This window comes from Podarcis liolepis (assembly GCF_965112155.1).
Source record: "Podarcis liolepis genome assembly, chromosome: 1".
NCBI lineage: Eukaryota > Metazoa > Chordata > Lepidosauria > Squamata > Lacertidae > Podarcis > Podarcis liolepis.
The window spans coordinates 87,818,878-87,843,652 of record NC_139554.1 but is presented as its reverse complement, the minus strand read 5'-3'; the positions used below and the strand labels follow the sequence as shown (position 1 = coordinate 87,843,652).

At 43.5% G+C, this 24,775-nt stretch overlaps 1 protein-coding gene across 2 annotated transcripts in view; it reads right to left on the bottom strand.

Moving 5' to 3' along the window:
* Positions 1 to 24,775, bottom strand: part of MARCHF4 (membrane associated ring-CH-type finger 4) — a 115,108-nt gene that overhangs the window by 21,700 nt on the left and 68,633 nt on the right. Inside the window, exon 2 of one of the 2 annotated variants that reach the window (XM_083490831.1) lies at positions 1,291 to 1,452. In XM_083490831.1, the coding sequence (XP_083346957.1) occupies positions 1,291 to 1,452 (162 nt within the window). The remainder of the gene's footprint in view (positions 1 to 1,290; positions 1,453 to 24,775) is intronic. The other variant, XM_083490832.1, reaches the window with a different exon arrangement.

The window sequence follows — 24,775 nt, the reverse complement described above, 5'->3', positions numbered from 1 at the left end:
AAGAAAAGCTGCTTTGCCCACAATCCAGTCATTTTGTTTCCACGCATCCCTGAATTGTGCATACTGTGCACTCATACTGTCTCACACTTCTCTGGGAATTGCAGGGGGTGGTGGTCTCTACCATTCCTCCCCAGTCCAGTCCCTGACACCTATACAGGGTTGCCTTCAGATGTCTTCTAAAAGCTGGATAGTTGTTTATTTCCTTGACATCTGATGGGAGGGCGTTCCACAGGGCGGGTGCCACTACCAAGAAGGCCCTCTGCCTGGTTCCCCTCACTTCTTGCAGTGAGGTAACCAAGCCTGAACCCAGATTGGAATGGATCTAAATAACCTCCATCATCCCAGAATGCTTGCAGTTGCCCCAAGCTTCCTCAAGGAGGGTGTACCTGTGACTGGTCAGTAATTTTTCCAGTGCAATGGGTCCAGGGCTGGCTTCTTTACAAAAGGACTCTTTTAAATGCTTGTGTGCAGTTTCCATTTTAATTCCTGTTTCAGCTAATTGTGTAAGAGCGATGCCTCTGCAGTGCTAAAGGGCTCTAATATCGAACCGACATGTTTTGGGACTTAGAGGGATGATGGCCTCTTAGGAACATTGAGTGGAATTCAACAGGTGCCCTTGTGCTGGCGAAAGAGCTTCTGACCCAGCGGACGGCTGGACGCCACCTGCTTGGCTCAAGCAGCGAATGTTGCTATACCTCAAAATAAGAATAGCACAAGAATGGCAAGCCCAGGAAACCCATAATGCATTGTGACAGTAAGTGAAACATACATCCAGTGCCATCTCTCAAGCGAGCCGCTGGCAGTATTTAAGAAAAGGCTGTGCAAACTGTGCCAGCTGAAAATGAAAAAGGAAGATAGATCCTGGAGCTGGAGAAAAGGCAGCTGACATTATAATTCTGCCTGTGGGCTGTGCGGATGTTACTGAAGCCTCGTTTTAGCTTGATTCTGAGAATCTTCTGGACATAATAGGATACTTTTTTGGTTTGGTGACCAAGGCTGAACAAATAAAAAGATGAGTTGTTGTTGTTGTTGTTGTTGTTGTTGTGTGTATGTGTTTTTTAAAGAAATCTGATTATATTATTAAACATTCATAAACATCTTTTCAGAGCTTTCAAAATAATAAATAAAATGGGAAAGAACAATTCTGCCATTCACTGTGCAAGGTATGATACAATGAAAAACGCCACACACACACACACACACACACACACACACACACAATGGATGAGAGGAAAGCATTAAAAAAAGGCAAAACAATGGAAGAAAAGTCTTTGAAATAATCTCTAGTACCTTTACCTGCAGGGGGTTCTTTGTGCTTATGGCAATGACGTGGTACTTGTAATAACACAGCTCGCAGCTCCAGCATCCCCTCTCACTGATCCATTTGATCAGACAAGGTTGATGTGTACATTTCACTGACCCGTCGCACCGACATGGACTAAGCAACTCACCCTGGGAACAAAGAGTAAGAAAGAGAAATAGGATCAAAAGCTGGTTTTTGCTGCCCCCGTCCAAAGGCAGATGAGCACAGGCAGGCCTGCGTGAACATGGAGCCGCATTCCTTCCCCCACCCCAAGGGTAGAAAACAGCCAACTGTTTCCTGCATGGTCCCACCTCAGATTTTCCCCTCTAACCACATGGAGATGAAGCCACCTCTTGGCACTAGGCATGTGGAGAGCTGAATATTTCTTCGCACACATAACTGAAACTGCCTTGGTTGCACTGGTTGATGATCTCTGGCGGGCTAGGGACAAAGGTGAGAGCTGTTTCCTAGTTCTGCTGGATCTCTCAGCGGCCTTTGATACCATTGACCATAACATCCTTCTGGACCATCTAGAGGGGCTGGGAGCTGGGGGCACTGTTATACGGTGGTTCTGCTCCTTTCTTCTGGGCCGTGTCCAGAAAGTGGTGTTGAGGGATGAGTGTTCAGACCCCTGGGCTCTCACTTGTGGGGTACCCTCAGGGTTCCATCCTCTCCCCAATGGTTTTTAATATCTATATGAAGCTGTTGGGAGAGATCATAGGGGTTTTGGGCTGGGTGTTCATCAGTATGCAGATGACACTCAGCTCTACCTCTCTTTTAAATCAGAACCAATGAAGGAGGTGAAGGTCCTGTGTGAGTGCCTGGAGGCGATTGGAGGATGGATGGCGACTAACAGACTGAGGTTGAATCCTGACAAGACAGAAGTACTGTTTTTGGGGGACAGGGGGCAGTTTTTAATGTTTGATGTTTTATTGTGTTTTTAATATTCTGTTGGGAGCTGCCCAGAGTGGCTGGGGAAACCCAGCCAGATGGGTGGGTTATAATAAATAAATTATTATATTATTATTATAAGATTGCTCAAGGGCTATTTTATTGTAGCATAGCTCTACACTACTGAATTCCAGCTTCTCCAGTTATTTTAAACACTTATACACTGCCTTACCAATTTTTCAGTCATTAGACTTTTCTATCAAAACCAACAAATAATAAAACAATTATTACTATTGAAGCCCAGCATGATTTTCCTCCAGCTATCCAAAGACCATTGCATATCAACAGATATGTGGAGGTAGAGTGTAACCATCATAGCTAGTACCCATTGATAGCCTATGCCACCGTGAATTTGTCTAAAACACTTTTAAAGCAATCCATCCTTCTTGTAGGAGTGAATTCCACAATGGAATTCTTCATTCTTTTGTACACCATCCAACATACTGCACAGTTCTAGCATTGTAAGAGAGGGAGAAAAATACCTCTGGAGAAAGGGTGTTCCAGGGGACTGGGGCAACCACCAAGGAGTCTCTGCTTTGCATTATACAGTCAGCCTAAGTTTCTTACTAGATGAAGCCTGGAGCAGAGCCCTGAAAGATAATCTTAACAGGCTGGTGGGCTCAGCTGTGCTTTCTGGGGTTGTGGTAAATCTCCCCCCTATGTTCTCCGTAACGTCCTTCCCCCCAAGACTCCAACCTGATTGCTTGACTCTAAGTCAAATGCAGCACCTGCTCAGAAATCCAGCCAAAGCTGCTTGGCATTCAAGTTAGATCGTCAGCAAAAAACACTATTAATATTCATTGCATTGTTACAAGTTACAAACTGATTTATAATGAGAAATAGTGAATCCTGCCATTCCTTGTCATGCAAACTCAGAAGCTCAGGGCCGAGTGGTTCTGACATCCGACAGTATATGTAGCAATTTGTGTTGCAAAAGAACCTGGGAATAAAGATAGCAGAGCCATATCCGCCTTGACACTCCTGCCCACCCATCCCCACCCCCACCATCTGCACAGGTTGGGTAGTACCTATCCCACCACGGAGTTTAATTATGAAACTGGATTGGGAGGAAAAGGGTATAAACCAGGAGGAAACAGCAGCTGAAGAAGCAGTATTGCCAAAAAAACAAAATCAATTTCTCATTGGCTGATACTTTCGGGTGGTTAGGCTAAGGGTGGAATTGGTAGGAAGTGAAATTTAAAATGGGATTACCTCTTCTGATACCTTCATGTGATATGACCTTCTAGGCAATACAGATCCTTTTCATGCTACAAAGGTAAAGACCAGGAGCTCTTGGTCAGATCAGAGAGAAACCCACGTTGTTATTCACGAAGTATGGCAGCATAGATGTCATCCCACAATGGAGAGCCTGTAGATGGTTGGACTAGGATCTTGGGAGACCAGGGTCCAGATCCCCACTCAACTCACTGGGTGACCTTGAGCCAGTCACTTGCTCTCAGCCTAACCTACCTTACAGGGTTGTTGTGAGGATAAAATGGTAGTGGTGAAAAATAGATGTAATAAAAAATCATTTTGCGGGGTGTATGTGTGTGTGGTGGTTTCAGACAGTATTAATAGGGTGCTTGGACTGTCCTGTGTCAGCTTCCTTTCTCAGTGATGAATCCATTCTGCTAGGGTATTGCATAATAACTGCAGTCTCCACTAGGCAAGCTATTCAATAATAGTCATTTGTGTGTATAACACATTTGTGTGTATAACAGCATGTGTTCCAACAAAAATACTAAATGTAGTCCGGGGGACCACAATGTATTAGTGTATATGGAATTATATGTGCACAAGTGGCAACTAGGTTGTTTGGGTATTCTCCACTATTCCGTTAAGGGGTGTGAAAATGTGATAACTTGGAAAATCAGCAGGCCTTGTAAGTCTCTCTTGTATTTAACAACATTTTATGTTCTGCTTGAGTGCAAGCTTTTAAGTGGCTTACAATAAAACTCTCGGTAAAATACAACAAACAGCCAAGAGATCATCACCCATTTTAAAGCACTGAGTAGTTGATCATTTTAAAGAGCCACTCCTGAACATGTGGGTGTCCGACTCCCAAGTGAAATATTAACTCTCCTTGCAGGAATTATTGAGTTCCTGGGTCTAATTCCCACCTCGCACGCACCCTGCCTTCAGTAATTCTTAACACTTTCCCTGCTTTATTCCCAACTTCTCAGTAAGACTGCCATGTTCTTCTTTAGTATAAGTTACCCACTTTGCAGGCCCAAAACAAGAGGCTGCTTATTGATGAACAGGGAAAGGAAAATCAAAGCAACCACAAGAACAAGCTACCGAGTGGGGTCTTAGCTCTAACCGCGAATAGCTAGAGGCAATGCTTCACTCTATCATCAGCCATTACTACAGAGACTCAGCCCTCAGGGCCCCCTATGGCAAGGATTGCGACCCTGCTGCCTTCCAGATGTTGCTGGAGCCATCATCCCTCACCATTGGCCATACTGGCTGGGGCTGATGGGAGCTGGAGACCAACAACATTTGGAGGGCCTCAGGTCTTCCATCCTTGTCCTATGGCAGCTCACCCACTAGCCTGAACCTTGGGCCCAGGGGTCTCTGGTCCTCTCTCTGTGTCCTTCAGAGCTCTCCCCAAGCCACACCCCTCCACGGCCCCACTCCAGACCACCTCACATGCCTTTGCCTGTCTGGAAGATGCCATTGAAATGTGACCAAGGCTCTTGCTTGCTTGGAAAAAGGATGAAGAGATGTGTGTGCAGGGGTGTGTATGTGTAGCAACCTCTGACTTTTGCATGGCCAAAATGTAGACTGTTGTACATAGGTAAGAGTCACATACCTTGTTCCACCCACCTTTTGCCTCTGGCTCCTTCCATGTGGCCCCAGGAAGGTTGTCCTTAAGGGAATGCAGTCCCCAGGATGCAAAAGGTCCCCCATACCTGTCTTATGGTATCTTCAAAGCTAATACATGTTACTGCTGTATGTAGCTTTTGTGGGCTAGGGCCCACTCCCACTTTGTCCGGTGCGGTCACAGTGCGGTCACGTGGGACACCCATTTTATCAAAGGTGGGCACAAAGGGAAAAGTTTATACAGTGTTGCTGGGTTGTTGGTTTTTTTAATTTACTTGGAGTTTATACCCAAAGAGTGTTGGGTGACAGACAAGAGGGTATGGTGGATGCATGACTCTTAATGGTTTGTGTGTGTGCAGTGCTTTTTTTTCCTAGAAAGAGATGCCAGCACTCACCATGAACGTCTCCCCTTATTCTCTTAGAATGCCAATGGTGCCCACCTGAGAGGTGCCAGAAATGAGTTCCGGTGCGCTCTCGCTGGGGGGAAAAAAGCCCTGTGTGTGTGATAAGCTAAGAATGAAATGTAAAAAGTGGCACTAACGGTCTCTTTAGTGTATGTAACTCCACATTCAATTGATAAAGAATTGGAAACATTAAAGTGGAAAATAATCACTAGGCATTTCCTGCATTAAAAACATAATTATATGGGATTTAACAAGAATCGCATTGTTACTCTGCTGCTGGTAAATGCCAGTAACCGTGTATTAGTAATTTGTCATCACGGAAGACACTTAGCCCTAGCTGCCCTTCTGTTAAACTTCTTTAAGTGGCCCCACAGTGGAGAGCGAATGGCTGAGACAGCCAGGAGACCCAACAGGCTATCTCTCACTTAGCAGCAAATATTTCATGATCTATAAGCAAGCCATTTGCAAACATCAGTTTTCCCTCCCAGTGGCCTCATGTGGTTTAAGTCCCATGAAATAAATAGTAAGCTCCTAAGATTTCGGCTTGTGCCTGTCACCAAGTGGCATTGAGAAACCAAGAGCAGTTTATGCTGCTGAAGTGTGATCCTTCCAGGGAGGGGTGAAGACAGATTTTGCATCATATAATTTAGTTTCAGATTTATAGGTATTTCTCCCCATGCCATCTAGAGAAATACGGATGTCATGATGTTGGGTGTTATCATTTAATATGTTTAGGTTTCAAATGCCAAGCCTTTAGTTGGCTATATTATGAAATTTCATTATTGTTCATCTGTTTTCGTGGTTCTATAATAATTTGAGAACTGATAAAAATAAACTAAAAGGAAAAAAGAATGGCTCTTTAGAAGGAAGTAATCACCTTTTGTATCTGCCGGGATTTGCAAGTACTGGAATCTTGCAGCACAGAGAATTTGCTTGGTTAACTTTGCAGCTGAGGACCAGGTTACCTGAAAGATCATCTCACCCCTTATATAACCAGTTGATCATTGGGCATTGCAGGTAAGGGCCTCGTGCAGATACCATCTTATCTGGACGTCCATTCAGCACATGCAAGAACTGGGCATTTTGTGATGTGGCATTGACTCTCTGAATTCCCTCCCTTGAATATTAGACAAGCATAATCTCTGTTGTCTTGTTGGCACCTAGTAAATACCTTCCTCTTTCAACAAGCCACTGAAGCTGAGATCTTTCCCAGTCTGCATCTGTATTCAAATTGCTTTTGAAATGTTTTTTAGCATTTTATCTTTTGTGGTTTGTCACTCTGGGATCCTTTGGGAGGAAAGGTTTAGTAAAAAATAAATGTTAAAAAATCAAACTTTCTCTCTAATTTTTCCATAGGTGACAGAAGAGTAGATGTTGACCCCTCATGTGATGCAATAAAAGCATGATGGAAACAGTGCTCTAAATAAAACTCCAGGAGGAATTACAACTCTGCATTAAGACCATCAATAATTTTCTAATTTTCAAATATATTTTTAATTTTGCTTTTTATAATGTCATCTGAATAGGTTTGGGGGTTTGTTTGTTTGTTTGTTTGTTTTAAAGTCATGGACACAGTCCAATGAACTTTTAAGTTCTAAGTTAAGATTTTGTTCAAGTCAATTGATCTTAAAAAGTGCTGACGTTTGGCTGGCTGCACTGTGTTGATGGTAGTTTTTCTGTTAATGTTTCATATGGTTTTTGCCATTTGTTTTTTGCAAACTTGTGAAAAGTGTGACTTAACATTTGCAAATGAATGTCTGTTGCCAAGAATCAGAAATTAGCAGCAAAAAACTCAAGGCTTTTGTGAGATACTAGATAACCTTAGTTGTAAATTTTGACTTTTATATCTGCGGATGTGAGAAGGATTCATTAATTAATCCAATTTATGAGCCTGTGGCTAAATTTAGAGTGCAACCCTATCCCATGCCTATTCAGAAGTGCATCCCATTGAGTTCAAAGGGGCTTACTCCCCAGGAAGCAGATACAGGCTTCCACCCTGCTGAGAAGTTGCCAAGAGAGAGAGAACTTAAATTAATGGAAAGGAAACTCGGGGAAATTGAACTCAAAAATCCAATATTCTTAAGGGAGAAAGCACTCTTTAAGACAAAGATAGGGCTGTGTTGGTTGGCTGGCATCTGTCTGTCTTGAGAGAGGTGAAGTCTATCAACTATGCATCAACTATGTTGCCGAACATTGTGCCTGGTCTGTAGTGCAGTAGGGGGGATTTAGTGGACCATTTTCAGTAGTCAAAGTTGCTGGATTTGAGTAGAAAGCCAAGGGACATGTACTGATAAGAAGCAAGCAGTTTGTCCTCCCTGAAATATCTGCAGAAGCTAACAGTATTGAAAGCAGGATGATGTATAACCACCTTGATATAATAATGAGCACAAATCATCATGAACACACGACAAAGAGGATGTTTAGAGGGGCCATTAACTTAGTGCGATAGTTTCTTGATTGCTTCTCCACTTTTGTCAATGGTTTTTAGTAAGAGTAAGTGAAAAGCAGTGGTTTTGCTGGTGAGGAGGTACTGGCTAATCCAATACAGTAAACCAAACATGGACTACATGAATGTGTGAGCTTCCAGATAGGAGCTCACAGCTGTGTTGCCCCTCCCTCGTCTTTTTTGAATTCCACACTGAGCTAAGCCAAGGGCGATCCTGTGTCTTTTAAAGAAAGATGAGAAAAAGGGTTGTAGCTTAGATGTAGAACATGGGTAGGCAAACTAAGGCCCGGTGGCCGGATCCGGCCCAATCGGCTTCTAAATCCAGCCTGAGGACGGTCTGGGAATCAGTGTGTTTTTACATGAGTAGAATGTGTGCTTTTATTTAAAATGCATCTCTGGGTTATTTGTGGGACATAGGAATTAATCCCCCCCCCCAAAAAAAATATAGTCTGGGCCCCCCACAAGGTATGAGGGACAGTGAACTGGCCCCCTACTAAAAAAGTTTGCTGACCCCTGATGTAGAGCATCTGCTTTGCATGCAAAAGTTCTTGGCATCTCCAGGTACGGCTAGGGGAGACTTTGTGGGGGACTCTGCCGGTCAGTGCGGACAATACTGAACTAGATGGACCAATGGCCTGACAATATAAAACAGCATCACATTTGATCATCTTGTCAGCAGAGGATGCAAGATCCTCAGACAAAAACTTCACTGCAGATGTGCGGCAGCCATATACTCTTTCCTCATCCCATCCCAACATTTAAAGGCCAAGATCACATGGGTACCCCAAAATCTTGATTTAGGATTGTAATTTGTGTAGGCATTAGCTACATTTCCTCCAAAACGGAGATGTTCAATTACCCTGTTCATTTTGCTGGGCGTATATAATCTACAGGATAGATTACAAATCATTTAGAGCCAGTTTGAATTTGGTGACTCACTGTACTTCCCTGGTAAACATCAAAGCGGGCCATTTTCAAAGTCCATTAAGGGAGAAGAACATTTGCATTTGGTTTGCAAATGTCAAAAGTCCAATTTATTTCACTTCTCAGAAGAACATTTGTTTTGAAAGATTTGTAAATCTGTACAATAGAGGGGATGAATTACAGGAGACATTAAAAAGCATCTGACTCCCTTGTCCATCTAAACAGTGTAGCTGTAATGGATAATAGTAGGTTAAATGACAGTCGTCAAGGAGCACTTGGCTGTGAGAAATTACATGGGTAATATCACCTGGATGCAGCTGTCACTTTTGTCAGCTATTGCTAACATGAGTAAGTGACAATCCCTGAGCTTTGCTGGTGAGATAATGCCATGACTTGTTCATTATAGGTCCCTGCAGAAATGATTATTTCCCCTTCCTTACAATAAATTAAGTTTTTATCCTTTGTGCGTGGTTGTAAGATCCCATCCAGACAATAGACTTCTATTTGTTTCTCTACATAATTAACACCATCTACTATATATTTCAAAAAGTAGTCTGTCCATTTGTTCTCTATAGATGCCTCTTGAGATATCACCATCAAATATGGCATGGGAGCATCAGTCTTCCTCAATGTTTGGATGCTGGCTGCCATTTTTAATCAAGTTGGTAGACCAAAACCTAGAATTGTAGAGTTGGAAGGGACCACGAGGGTCATCTAGTCCAACCCTCTGCAATACAGGAATCTTTTGCCCAATGTGGGGCTCAAACCTATGACCCTGAGATTAAGAGTCTCATGCTCTACATGACTTGGATGTGACTCTACCCATTGTTTGGCACAGATGTGGTGGCCACCTCCCAAAGTATTGTCACCACATTTGGCACAATGGTCCCAAGCTGGGGGTGTCTCTGTCAATGTTTGGACACCAAGTGTAATTTTGATTCAAGGTGGCAAACTGAAAATGACTTTGGCATGACTTCACCTGTTTTTTGCACAACTTTGGCCTGTTACTAACTGTCCTGGATTCGTATGGGATGCTAAAATAAATAATAAACAGATAAATAAAATAGTCCCAGTTTAATTTTCTTTTCTTTTTTAGGAAACAGGAGAAAAGATTCCGTAATACATTTTTTTTAAAAATACAACAGGAGAACAGATTCACTAACTGATATCATCTGAATATAATTTAGATGATAGTTCTTTTTAAGGCAGGGTTTGGTGTGTGTGTGTGTGTGTGTGTGTGTGTGTGTGTGTGCCTTATTATCTCTAATCCTGCAAGGCTTTCAGCTGTTCCATTCTAATCAATGCATATTTTAAAAGTTCAAAGTCAAAAGTTAATGCTTTCCACATGCGAGCGCCTTATAATACGGTTCTTATCAGTGATGCCGTCATAATTTCAGCAAATTGAACTTTGCAGTTACTCGTGCGGGAAGCTGTTAGCGGAGAAAGACACTCGCTAATGGGCATCTTGGAAAACGTTGTGCTGGCAGTTTGCTGAAAGGACCAGCCAGAGAGAATTGGTAGAAAGGGATACTTCTTAGAGCCCTGTGATTGCCAGCTCCCCTTTCACAAAGCACCAAATGAAACACATCAACGTCGTCGTCCCCCCAACCACCCTGCTCTTTCTTCCTTTCTCTCGTTCTTTCTTTCTTGGAAAGCTGGAAAACCTTTGGGGAAGACAGTGCAAGTGTCGTGCTGGGATTTGCAGCGCGAGCCTGTTCTATATTCTCTCATGCTTGGTTTATGTTCTCACTTTCATAATGAACAATCAAAGCCGGCACAGGCGCTGGTGGGACGCGAGCTGCTTCGATGGCCCCATCCAAAATTTACAGCTATGACATGAGACCTGCAATTTGCCGGCACCGTCAAACTTCTTTGAAAACAGCAGGGCTTCTGCCAATATGTCCTGAGCGAGAGAAGGGATTTTTCTTTTTTCTTTGCTATAGCAAGGTGAAAGAGTATAGCAGATTTAGAGCTGTGTATGTGTGTGTGTGTGTGTGATGATATGTGTGTGTGTGTGATGGTAGGGTGGCTTGGGGGGCACCGAGCCATGAGGTTCTTTGGCTACCTGGTTGCCATAGCAACAGCAAGCGCATGCAGATCAGTCATACAGGACAGGAGCTCCCTTGGCCCATGAATAACAACGTAAATAAATGAAGCGCTGAAAGAACAACAGCTCCGTTCAAGGAGGAGAAAGGCAGCCCTAGTGCGAGCCTCTGTGAGGCCCTGCCAAGGAGGTTGAAATGTACAGGGAAAGGACAATGCAACGAAGGAGTAAATGCGTAGAGGCAGCTGACTTTGTGTGGCAAATAATTTATCAGTTTCTTTTGTATCGCGGGTGAGGAACCTCATGCTCAGAGGGCAAATATTGCCCTCCCAACCTCTCTAGCTGGCCCTCAGTACTAGGCCAGATCCCTCTTCCCAGCCAGCTCACTTACTGGCACTACTTCCCACCCCACTCCAAGTGTTTTTGCCCGCCTGGAATTTGTCCTTGAACTCTGTTAATTTGCCTTGCTTGTCTGGTTGGAGGATCACAGAACCATAGAATTGTAAAGTTGTTGCAAGGGACCACGAGGGTCAACCAGTCCAAGCCCCTGCAATGCAGGAATCTTTTGCCCAACATGGGGCTCAAACCCACGACCCTGAGATTAAGAGTCTAATGCTCTACTGACTGAGCTATTTCTATGTACCGTATCTTGATAGTGAAGGGTGTGTGAGTGTGCTGTGCAAAAGTAGAATTCACCTGCTTTCCCACTTTTGCCTCTGGCCCTTGGAAGGTTTGCATGCGCAGCAGGGAATGCGGTCATCTGGCTGAAAAACAGCCCCCCACCCTTGCTTTATGTCCACAGTACCCTGCAGGCAGTGCTTGAGTAACAGTGGACCCTGCCTTTTAAAAGTCCAGCATGTTTGCTGAAGAAGGAAGTCCGGGTGCCCTAATAGAAATAAGATTTCCTTTTAATTGTGCGTTCATGATGATTTGTTCTTAGGAAGGTCTTGGGGGTGATAATACCTTATCCCGTTTTGGGGCAGACATACAGCTTCATTTCTAATCAGATAGATAGATAGATAGATAGATAGATAAAATTTATTGTCATTGTCCGTATATACACAGTATACACAACAACGAAAATCAAACACCCACCCAAAGACCGGGTTCACATATACATTTGCACGTATCTCCGACACTCTCATCCTATTTAGACATAATCTATAAAACATAACATAATCCAGAATATAGCATGACCTATTAAAGGCATAACATAACCTAAAACCTATCTCATTCCTTCTACTCCCTGCTTACTAAACCTTGAAACTGGCCCTGAGATCATTATTTAGTGCAATCAGAGCTCTTGGATAGAAACTATTCAGAAGGCGTGTGGTTCATGTTTTCATTGTCCTATATCTTCTGCCCGAAGGCAATAGTTCAAAGAAGTTGTGAGCAGGGTGGGTGGGATCTCTCAGAATATTATGTGACTTCTTCAAGATGCGAGACGTGAAGATCTCATCCAGGGTTGGTAGTCGGAGCCCAATAACATTCTGGGCAATTTTAATTGTTCTCTGTAAAGCTTTTTTTATCCGTTTCAGAGCTGCTCCCATACCACGATAATATACTATAGGTTAAGACACTCTCGATGGTACTATGATAATAGGACAGAAGTAGGTGCTGGGATAGATTCAGTCCCCTGAGCATTCTCAGGAAATACAACCTCCCCTGCACCTTCCTCACAACCATATTAATATTTGCAGTCCATGAGAGGTCCTCCGAGATATAAATGCCCAGGTATTTAAAACTACCAACCCTCTCCACTTCCTCGCCATTTATGTGCAATGGTAAAAATACACTTTTCTTTCTCCTAAAGTCAATTATAAGTTCTTTGGTTTTTTTGGTGTTAAGCATAAGATTATTTTCTTTACACCATTGAATTAACCCCTGTACTTCTTTCCTATAAGCAGTCTCATCGTTCTCACTGATGAGCCCCACCACTGTTGTATCATCCGCAAATTTGATGATTGTGTTGGACTTATACAGTGGGGTGCAATCAAATGTGTACAGGGAATAGAGAAAGGGACTTAGCACACATCCCTGAGGGGCTCCTGTGCTTAATACTAGAGTAGAAGAATAGTAAGGTCCCATTCTCACTGTCTGCGGCCTATCAGTCAGGAAATTCCTTACCCACAGACAGATCTTCTGATGTATACCCAAGTTGGTCATTTTAAGAAATAACCTGTCTGGCAGAATTGTATTGAAGGCAGAACTGTAGTCCACAAACAACAGCCTTGCGTAGGTTCCCTGTCGTTCTAGAGGACTCAATACAGTATGGATGGCGATGGAAATAGCATCATCAGTAGATCTGTTTCTTCTGTATGCAAACTGGAACGGGTCTAAAGTGGATGGAAGACTAGCCTTAATATAATCTAGCACCAATCTCTCAAAACATTTCATAACGACAGATGTTAAGGCTATTGGTCTATAATCATTGAGAGATACCACCACTGACTGCTTGGGGACATCAGTGGATGTCCAGGAGCTTGCTGCTGAAATCCTATACCTTTTCACACTACAGTTATTCTGTGGTGTGTGGTTTCCCCAAACCCACCCCTTTTGTAGTCCAGTGGTGCTCCTCCAGACAGCAATAATGTAGTAACATTGGGGGAGCCCCAGTAGAATGATGTGTGGAACGTTCAGTATAAATGCACTGCTAATACACCATAAGCTGTCTTTGAACTGCGCCTCTTGCTTGCCTGGATGAAGAAGTGTGTAGAAACCTCCAACTTTTGTGTGGCTGGCATGTAACATAGTTCTGCACACTTCTGCCTTCGGGAGGGGCAGTGAGAGATAGGAATATAGGTGAGACAGATTTAGGTTTGATGAGGCCCTAAGCTACTGAAGGTAATGGGGCCCTTTATATGTCCAGCTTTCCTTTCTCAACAACAAATTGCCACTGTTTTTTGTGTTGAATATATGCTATATGCTACTTTATAGACCTAATAGATATATACAGCCATTTGCACATAACAAATAGGAGCTACACAACACAAAACACTGTTGCTGTATGTAGGTTTTATTTTATTTGTTTTTTTATCTTATATTTTGGAAATGTACATCCAGGTGTGTTTTTTTCCTTTAATTTTTTGGTGGTCCCCAAGAGAGTGGCGCCCTAAGCTACAACTTGTTTAGCTTATATGTAAATCCAGCACTGAGGTGAGGATATTGATTTGATAGGGTGAACCTCCCCATGTACACTTGATAGGTTTTACTTAGGCAACCTATCTATATTTTTAAGGTTGACCTAAGTTGGCTTGGATCCAAGATAACAACTGGGAGAAGAAAGGATGGCCCAGCCGATTGGTACAGCTCTTCATATCAGGAAAAAAAATCCTTATAATTTTGCAGGGCCAGTGTGACATGTTATTTTTGCTTTTTGTGAAGTGTCTATGGTGCAAGCATGGAGAGATGTGAAGTCTCTTAAGACTCTGATAACCTCTCTGGCTCTTGCTGGGGAGCAATTAAGTAAGCGTGAGAAGAAAGTATCTGATCCACTGCCATCAATGGCATGGTGTAATTGCTACATAAAATAATTAGAGGGCTTTGTTTATATTGTTGCCTCAGTGCTGCTCGGAAACTAATCCTTAAGAGTTGCCCCATGCCTTCTCCCTTCTTCAGATTTTAACACCCTGAACAAATGTTTCCCATAATACACTGTTACAGATCTGCAGTAACAGAGTTTGGGAGCGCAAGGGCACCCATAAACTGCTATAAGACGCGACACACACACACCCACACCCACACCATTTGAATGGCAATGCCCATCAACCTGGTGGGGGGCTGGTCCCCACATATATTTTATTGTGGGGGCCAAAGGGAACTTGGCCCCTAGGAGCTGGCCCCTATATCACAAACAAGGAGGTGCAACATGTATAATCATTCCCAACATCTGTGATTATGTCACAATGCTGTACTGTTGGGAAACCATAAAGGAACAGATCTCTGGGTTGAAAGTATTTTGGTGTAGCAGTGGAAGAAACACCAGTCAATCTGTGATGCAATTTACGCACAAAGAAAGCTCACAAGTCCTGACAATCAAGGATAGAAATCCTCAGTAGAAACTAAAATAGTAGAATGTGGGCCGTCAGCTCTGCAGAGCCATTTGGCAGAAGATCACACAGGCCATTTACTTGCATCCATTTGGTTTCGAGCATATTATTACATGCTGCCTGCTTCCAAGCAGCAAAAAATTCCAGGGGCAGTGCCACAGAAATCGTTTTCCTTTGGCTGAGAGAGCACTGGGAGATTTATGGCTTCTTTGTAATATTTGATTTATTTACAAATATGCAAGCAGAGTATATAAAAGCACGAGGGGAGCACAGTAACAGCGCATCAAGGTAAACAGCTAAGCAGACAGGTGAATTGAGCACCTGTGCAAGGAGAAGCTAAGTACTACCCATTTATTTAAATTATTAATTATCGGCTGAAGCTGAAGCAAAGGCACAGCAAGGGCATCGCATGCCAGGAACCAAATCCCAGAGGGGTAATCCTGTGGAAACTTAGTTTTTCCCTCCCTCAGCTCTGCTCTAGCTGTGACGCCTTGAGAGCCGCATTAAACTTCAACCTATACTAGACCCAGTTTTAGAAACGAAATACAAACTAATCTACACTGGCACTACTCAGAAGTCAGCTTATAAACAAAGAGCGTAGGCCTAGCTTTCAGTTCAAGCTCAGTGCAAGCTTTTCAGTAAAAATCACCATTCTGAGAAGATTCATTTTGACTTTCTCAGAAGTCGGTGGACTCTCCTTCACTGGAGGTTTTAAGCAGAGGGTTGGATGGCCAGTTGGCATGGATGCTTTAATGGAGATTCCTGCATTGCAGGGTGTTGAACTCGATGACCCTTGGGGTGCCTTCCAACTCTAATAGTCTACAATTAAATTTCCACTCAGTGATGTTTGGTGCAGCTGATTCAGTCACACCCTATTTTCAAAGGAAGGCCATTTCATTTAATAACTGCAGATAGCCAGGTATATAAAAGCAAGCCTGTTTTCCTCTTCTTTTACTGCAAATGTAACAAAAATGTGTTTTTTATATATAACATAAAAGCAAGCTCCTTCAGGAGCCTAGCTCTATAGCATGAGGAGAGCCCCAGCTGATGGAGCCCCAGTATAAAGCTAAAAGCAGAGTGAGGCACCTGTGTGAAGGAGCAACACGATGAAGGAGGCAGCTTAGTGGAACCTTTGCTGTTTTGATCTTGCAGACTGGAAACCGCTCAGAAGTTTCTTTTTAAATTAAAAGGTATAAAGATTTGATAGATAAATAAATACACTTTCCTAATATCCCCCCTCCCAAATAATAATAATAATAATAATAATAATAATAATAATAATAATAATCAGTTATGAAGGAAGAAAATGAGCTGGGGTGTGGGGGCTTTCCAAAGCATGGCACAGAGTATCCAATAATCTTATTTGACAGCAACTGTGGGTTGGTGCCCACTTACAGCGATCTCCTGGCTCTTGAGGAACAAATTTGTTCACTTGAGGCAAAAGTAGCTGACCCAGAAAAGCTGAGAGACGCAGAGAGGTTTATGGGTAAATAGGCAAATGGACTATAAAGTGGAACATGCGGTTCAGTGTAGGTAAGTGTACAGAAAATTGACTTCCTGTATACCGATGGTGTCTAACTTGGCTGCAACTTCCCTGGAAAAGGATCTTGGGGTCATGGTGGATAGCTCAGCCAAAAAAGATCGACACTGTGTGTGGATGTCATGAAAGGTAAATTCTATATTAAGGATCATTAGGGAAGGGACCGCAAATAAAACTCTCAGTATCACAGTTCCTGTGTACAAACCTATAGTGTGTCTGCATCTGGAATCCCGTGTGCTGCACCTTGGCAAGATATTGTACTGCTGGAAAAGGTGCAGGAAAAGGTCATGGGAGTAGAGCAAAGGTTGCAGCATTTAAGAGTTTGATCTTTTAGAATTTTTTTCTTTTAAAAGACAAGTCAGGGGGCATAACAGATGTGTATACGAATCTACATGGTGTTGAGAAACTGCATAGAGAGAAGTTTTCCTGCCTCTCTTATAATAATTATAATAAAAATAATTATTATAATAATAGAACGTGAGGCTATCCAATGAAGTTGAATAGGAGGAGATTCAGGACAGACAAAAGGAAGCTATACTTCTTTTTATATATATTTTTGTTACTCTGGAATTTGCTACCACAAAATGTAGTGACGACCACCAACTTTAAAAGGGGATAGCTTTAAAGGGGGATTATGCATATTCATAGAGTTTAACCTTAAGCCTTAAGGCTATCAATGGCTACTTACCATGATGGCTAGTAATACTACCTTCAGGGTTGGAGGCACCATGCCTCTGAGTGCTAGTTCCTATGGAACAACAGTGGGAAAGTGCTATTCAACTCATTTGGTCTGGGCTTCTTGGAGGCATCTGGCTGGCCATTATAGGAAACAGGATGTTGAACTAGATAGCTCTTTAGTCTCATCCAGTGGAGCTCACATTATGTTCTACTAGCAGCTTCATATCTGGTCTTGATTGGGAATTCTAAAAAAACCAAAAAATCAGTCCTGTTTTTAAAGGTTCAGCCCGCCATCAGGATTCAATGTGGTGTTCTATTCTATCCAAACATAGATGAAAACCTGCTCCTTGATCTCAGGAACCATCCTGCAAAATTTGGTTATGATATATTCAGAGGTGTCCAAGTGCACAGCAAACAAGCAACTTTCCAAAATATATAACAGATTGAAAACAAAGAAGCTTTCATGCGGCAAATCTCAGAGAGTATCGCTGAACCCCAAGGTACTTTACTTCCAGCCAACTGACACACCCCCCCCCCACAAATACTCTCTATAAACTCAAAATTGTGAATGGGTTCTGTTTTTTTGTCCCTTTCATTTCCTGAAAGGCCTGATTATGGATATCACATTCCAATATTTGCAGAGAGATTTCTATCCATCAGGAGGCCATTTCCTATCATTAGCTCCCACTAATGAAAGGTTGTGCTATCATCGTGGAATATTGGCCAACCATCAGTCACACAAAGGTTGGTAAGGCAGCATTCATACCAATATTAGTGGGTGCCATGCTTTAAACTTTGCAGAAATGCCTTGAGGATTAAAGCTAGCTTGAATCTGAGTGAAGCTGACCCTGCCTCCTGCAGTTTTGGCAGCTGAATACCAACTCGAGGTACCAGCATCGAATATTCATGTTGCACCTGTCCCTACATCTCTGCAGGAGGCAGGTCTCAGAAGCCGAAATGATATTCTTAGATCTTTCACTCCCTCTACCACTGCTCCTGCCATCTCTTATTCTCACGCATAGCCCCACCCTCATCCAGACAATATGAAGCTAAAATAACACATCAAAGTGGAGTTTTTAAGGGAGGGATCACCTTCTGTCCTTCTGTCCCCCCCCAAAGAAAAGAGCAACTGAGAAGTAAATTTCCTCCAGCCTGGTGTGCACACACTATACAAACCAGGGGAAGGGTGGTAGGTCAGTGGAAGAGCAGGTGCTTTGCATCCCCTGGCATCTTCTGAGAAACACTGGAACACTGAAACACTGAAGAGAAACACTGAAACCCTGGAGAGGTGCTGCTAATCAATGTAGACATTACTGATCTAGGTCAGGGGTCAGCAATCTTTTTCAGCCGTGGGCCAGTCCACCGTCACTCAGACCTTGTGGTGGGCTGGACTATATTGGGGGGCGGGGGGGGGCGGGAATGAACGAATTCCTATGCTCCACAAATAACCCACAGTTGCATTTTAAATAAAAGGACACATTCTACTCATGTAAAAACACGCTGATTCCCGGACTCTCTGTGGGCCAGACTGAGAAGGCGATTGAGTTGCACCCGGTCCCTGGGCCTTAGGTTGCCTGCCCCTGATCTAGATGAACCAGTGGTATGACTTGCTACAAAACAGGTTCCTAGGTTTCTAACTTGTTTTATAATCGGGTATTCTCAAACAGTTTTGAGGGCTGTGATCAATCACTTAAAAACAGCATAGGGCAGTATCCAAGTAACATCAGAATAAGAATAAAAATAAGAATTTTTATTATTTATACCCTGCCCATCTGGCTGGGTTTCCCCAGCTACTCTGGGCGACTCCCAACAGAATACAGTGGTACCTCGGCTTAAGTACTGTACTTAATTCGTTCTGGAGGTCCGTTCTTAACCTGAAACTGTTCTTAACCTGAAGTGTCATTTTAGCTAATGGGGCCTCCCGCCGCTGCCGCACCGCTGCCACGTGATTTCTGTTCTCATCTTGAAGCAAAGTTATTAACCCGAGGTACTATTTCTGGGTTAGTGGAGTCTGTAACCTGAAGCTTCTGTAGCCTGAGGTACCACTGTATTAAAAGCACAATAAAACATTAAAAACTTCCCTAAACAGGGCTGCCTTCAGATGTCTTCTAAAAGTCAGAGAGTTGTTCATTTCCTTGACATCTGATGGGAGGGCGTTCCACAGTGGGATTTGCTTCCTCCACCCCCTGCCCTGGTCTGGAGGGTTGGGGCAACCCCTGGAACATATTTAAGGGGCACGTGGAGGGGGAAAGTCCTGTTGCACAAGTGGAAATTCTTGTGAAGATGTGTTACTCAGTGCTATTTTGGATACAACCCATAATCAGAGTCAGATACATGCGTGTAGAGGGGAGAGGGGATGGTGTCCACCCTCAAGGTGCAATTGGCATGTCTGAAGAAGCTATGTGCTTTAAAGGGGTGTGGTGATGTCCAACACTCCTGTTCTGCTAGTGCAGGGATGGATTTTCCCAAGCCCCTCCTGTCCACTGCAGCCTCTGCACACCCTTTAAATCATTTCAGCGGGGGTGGGGTGGTGGGAGATCTTCTGGAAAAGATTTTGAAGGCATGCACTACTACCACTAAAACAAAACCACCCAGTTTTATTTATTTATTCCCCACTAAGCTGGAATAGTGGGAGGCAGTGGAAGACAGAAGTGCCTGGCGTGCTCTGGTCCATGGGGTCACGAAGAGTTGGACATGACTAAACGACTAAACAACAACAACAAAGCTGGAGAAGAGAACAACCCCAGAAGTGGTGTGCCTAGCAGCTCCAGGCCAGAACTTCAAGAAAAGAGTACCATAAGTTTTTTTTTGTTTCTGTGTGCTTGGGAACATTTGCAAGCAATAAACATAGAATGTGAGGCTCACTGTAGGAACAGGTCATGCAAATCAACCTAGAGATGTACAACAAACTAGGTCACCACTGTTGATTTCAGACTGTTGTCTGACTAACAGCACCTGTTCACTTCCAGCTAGACTAAAGAGCTCACCTCTCTCACTCCCTCTTTTGGAGAGGGTGGGCGGGCTTCCTGTTTACCAGTGCTCCAAATTCTGTGTTTCCAGGCAAGCAGACCTCCTCCTCCTCTAGACCCTGTTTTTCTTCCTAGCATATTGGGTGTTGTACTTCTCAGCAGGTTGCTAACTCTACCTTTGTTGTGAAGCCTGTGTTTGTGCGTGAGGCTCGAGTAGAGGCTTTTGCTTTTGCTATTGGCTTTGGTCTGCCTCCTTCCATCTAAGAGCTGTGTGTCTTTTAGAAAAGGACGTAGACAAACGAAATAGTGAATATATTTTCAGAGGAATATGTAAATGTGGATTATAAGAGAAGAAAGATGAGGGATCTTTCTAGGCTTCTTTGAGAGTACAAATAAATTCTTGAAACATAACCTCTAAAAGGCAACCAACTCAAAAGGAGCAGCCCTACCATTAGGCAAATTGAAGTGGCTGCCTCAGGCGGCTGTTTGGAGCATCACGAAAGTGAGCAGGTTGCTGGCTATTTAATTTCTTAGAATCATACAACTGTATAGTCCAGCCCCTTGCAATGCAGAAATCAAGCTAAATTTGTTGTTGTTGTTGTTGTTGTTGTTGTTGTTGTTGTAATTTTGTTGTTGTTGTAACTTCCAGGCAGGGGGAGAGGTGCTTGTGAGGATTTTCTGCTTCAGATGTCTAAAGAACTTGGAGGGCCACGGATGCCATGCACCTTGAGTGGGTGTGGGGCAGCGGCTCAGGTAGCAAGGTGTTCCGGGCTGACCCTGCACCTTGAAATACCGGTAGTTGCACGAATAATCTCTGTATCCCTTACGAGAATGCGCAATAACAAAATAAAAGGAAGAACTGAAGTTGTCAATCTCATTTTAAATGTGCACTGAATGTATTGTGTGGATAGTCAAACTAACTAGACACAATCTGGGAGATCTATGGTCAGAACTTCCATTGGTTAAAATCACATCAGAAGACGAATATGAAGATTCCTGCATTGCAGAGTGTTGGATGAGATTACCCTTGTGGGTCTACAGTTCTATAATTCTATGTGGCACCGTGTGGTTCTTTCTTTTTTAAAAAACACCTTCCCGTTTTTGACTTAAATCCCTCCTTTCTGAAGCTGCTCTTAGACACAGAGGTGGGGAGGAGGTCTGATACATGTATGTTTGGCATTTCCCTTCCCACAGCAGCAACAAATAGCAACTTGGGGGGAGGAGGAATTGAAGGCAGAAGAAAATGATATCTGCCCTGTCCTAGACTACTATACTCCCAATACAAATCAGGTTTCTCCCTTTTGGATTCTGTCCACGAAAGAAGATGCCCTCAGGAGATTTGGCCATAGACCCCTCACGTCATGTCCACTGTGGGCCTCTTTTTAAACAACAACAAAAAAGTAGATTCTTTCCCCTGTAGCTGCCCCATCATATGGTGTGGGCACCCGAAAAAAGTTAGGTTGAAGGATGACGGTGGAAGATCACCTCATGAACTTCATAGCTGAGCATGGATTGGAACCCTGGTCTTCCTAGTCCTAACACAACACTCTAATCTACCCTTCCTCAAGCAGGGAGGCTATTGGACTCCCAACCATCACCAGCCCCAGCCAGCATGGCCAATAGGCAGGACTGATGGGAACTGTAGCATAGCAACATCTCAAGGTTGGGAGCGTCAGTTTGGGAAAACATGCTCTGACCACTACACTGCCAGTTTTGGAGAGGAATTAATATATTATCCTTTTAGGAAGTGCTTCTCTTGTATGGAAACTGTGTTTCCTGAGCACTCTACCTTGGGGTTGCAATGTTTAGTTCACAGATTCATTAACTGAAAAATTGGTGAAGGGAAATGTTAATCAAACTCATCACCCTTAATATATATCCATAATTCTTATTCCACCTTTCTATATGAATAAAATAATGGCAGCTATATAGCCATGTGAAAGGTGGATATATGAACAAGCAAGCTCTTCACTTGCAGGCCTACTTGATTAAAAATATCCCTCAACTATTTTTCAGCTAATGACATGGCATCTCTCTCCGCCAGCTGCCACCTAAGGGCTTTCTTGCCCTGATGGGGAGAAGAGATCTAGCTGTCAAAAAAAAATCCCCCCCCCAGTAGCTTGTCTCTGCTGCTCTGTTATGCAATTGTTATTGATGCTTATTGTTCTACTATTTCTACATCATCTATTTTGCGAGGTTTTCCTGAAAAGTGACATACACTGCGCAAAAAGACAGAACTGGGTGCTGAGCCTTGGCATAAATTAAGGAAACTGTAGAGCAGGGTTTCCCAAATGTGGGCCTTCAGCTGGTTTAGGACTACAGCTTCTATCAACCCTAGCTAGCAGTGGTCATGGATGATGGGAATTGTAGTCCAAAAACAGCTGGAGACACAAGTTTGGAAAAGCCTGGGCTAGAGAACATAAGGCTGTGCATGTTTAAGTTGGAAGTCAACACCTCTAGATACAATGGGGCACAGGGTTGCCACCTCAGGGCAGGAAACCAGAGAAGCAAAGATTCTTGTGGAACCTTAAAGACTTAACATGTTTATTGCACCAGACATTTTTATGGACCGCAGTCTACTTCCTTGGATGCATAATGTGCCATATAGAGCATTCTCCTCGCTAACAGGGAAGAGTGCTTCCTCTTCTTGGGCTGAGATGGAATACTTTCCAGGGCCCAAAGCAGCCATCACAAAAGACAAATGCAGTTTTGAGAAATGAAGGAAGGCTGTTCTTTTGAGAAGTGCCTCACGTTATTGTACAATTGCTGACAGCGCTCCCTACCGCCACCGCCACCCATGCTTGTGCTCATTATTATTGCAAAGGAAAAGATTCTTACAAAAATTTTGTACATGGAGAAACAGCCTGGATAAAAGTTGCCCTTTGCTGTTCAGCACATTGTGATGGGAGGAGCAAAGGCATTAAATGGCATCTCAGGCACAAGGGAACACATATCGCCGTACCTGTGTGACCCACTTAACTAGGAAGCTCACTGCCGTTGCAAGACTGAAAGCAGATGCTTTGAAATATTGAAATCCCATCTCATGCTGTCCTGTGGGGCAGAAAATACATGTGCACCTAGTGGTGGGAAACCACAGGGAGAGGCTCTTTTAAAAATACTGAGATACATATTTCTCAGTGACATCTAATTGGGGACTGGATGTTCTTCTGTCACATTGAGATAAACTACCTTTTCTTGAATGGCTGAACTCCCTATGGGATCTGCTGGGGTTTTGGAGACAGACTATGCTTGTGTTTTCAAATTCTCACAAAGTCTCTTGAATTGAAAAACATGCCCTACAAAGCGGCACGTGTAATTCATGAGGGGGAAATTTGTCCATATCCTTGTCTCCTCCTTTCCTGACAGGTGGGCGGGTGTGTGTGTGTGTGTGTGTGTGTGTCTGATCATGGCCTCTGGGGAGAGAGTGCCAGGGTCAGAGTGCCATCATCTCTTCACCGCTAGGCCAGGAGATGAGAGAGCTGGAATGAAGCCAGAGGTCAGGAACGAAAGTTAGTAACCACAGTCTGTACCACAATGAGTTGCTTTCCTCTGACTTTTATCCAGCCAAACATTGTTCCACCTAATGCTGAGTTCAGTCCTAGCATGCCAAGAGTTTTGTGACCAAAATGGGGTCACTGGGAAGCAAAAGGGAAGTACCTGCATGTCAGGTGTATCCTAATAAGAATGGCCGGGCAGTCTAAGGCACTGTGCTTAGGCTGCAGTTTCCTCAGGAGATGTCAGTTCAAAACCTACTTTGAGACAGTGTGGTGCAGGGGTTAGAGTGTCAGAGTAGGATCTGGGAGACCAGGGTTCAAATCCACACTTAGCCATGAAGCTCACTAGGGGACCTTGGGCCAGTCACTGACTCTCAGCCTAACCTAATTCACAGGGTTGTTGTGGGGATTAGATGGGGAGGAGGAGAACCATGTATGTCACCTTGAGCTCCTTGAAGGAAAAGGTGGGATATTAACTTAAATAAGGTTTGCTGAAGTGTATTTCCCCATGTCATCATCCTTTGGGGCCACCCCCTTTACAAAACCCAGAAAGTAGGGGGACTTCACATGTGTGTGATCACATAAAGCAAATTGGAGGGGGAAGAAACAGGAAACTGCAAACGCCACCCTACTCTAGGGAGGCACTGAAGTGAAACTCCTGGTGCCATTAAACCGAAATGCAATGACAACAGAGGAGGAGGAAGCAGGTGGGACAACAAAAGGTGAATGAAGGATGATGGTGAGAGGAAGGAGCGAGTGAACAGGCAGGAGACACGGGGTGGGGTGGGAGTGGGAGCCAAAGCAGATACACAGAGGAAGCTGAGAGTATGTGAGAGGAAGGTAAAGGGGCAATTTATGTATTTATTTATGATGATCCTTCATTTTATGAATTGTTTTTTACATATGTGTCAAGGCATATCAGAAAAACAAAAATAACTGGAGATGGCAGAGACCTTTTCATCCAGCTGGAGAAGCATGTCGAAACAAAAACGTCTTCAATTGTTTCCTGGAAATCACAACTCAGATGAGAGACAAAAGGAGCAAGGAGCCGTGGTAGTCAGGAGGTGGAAGAGGTGGAGGTTGGATGCTAAAAGCAGAAACAGAAGCAGCCAGGGATGTGGAGGAGAAAGAAGAGCGGAAGAAGCAGAAC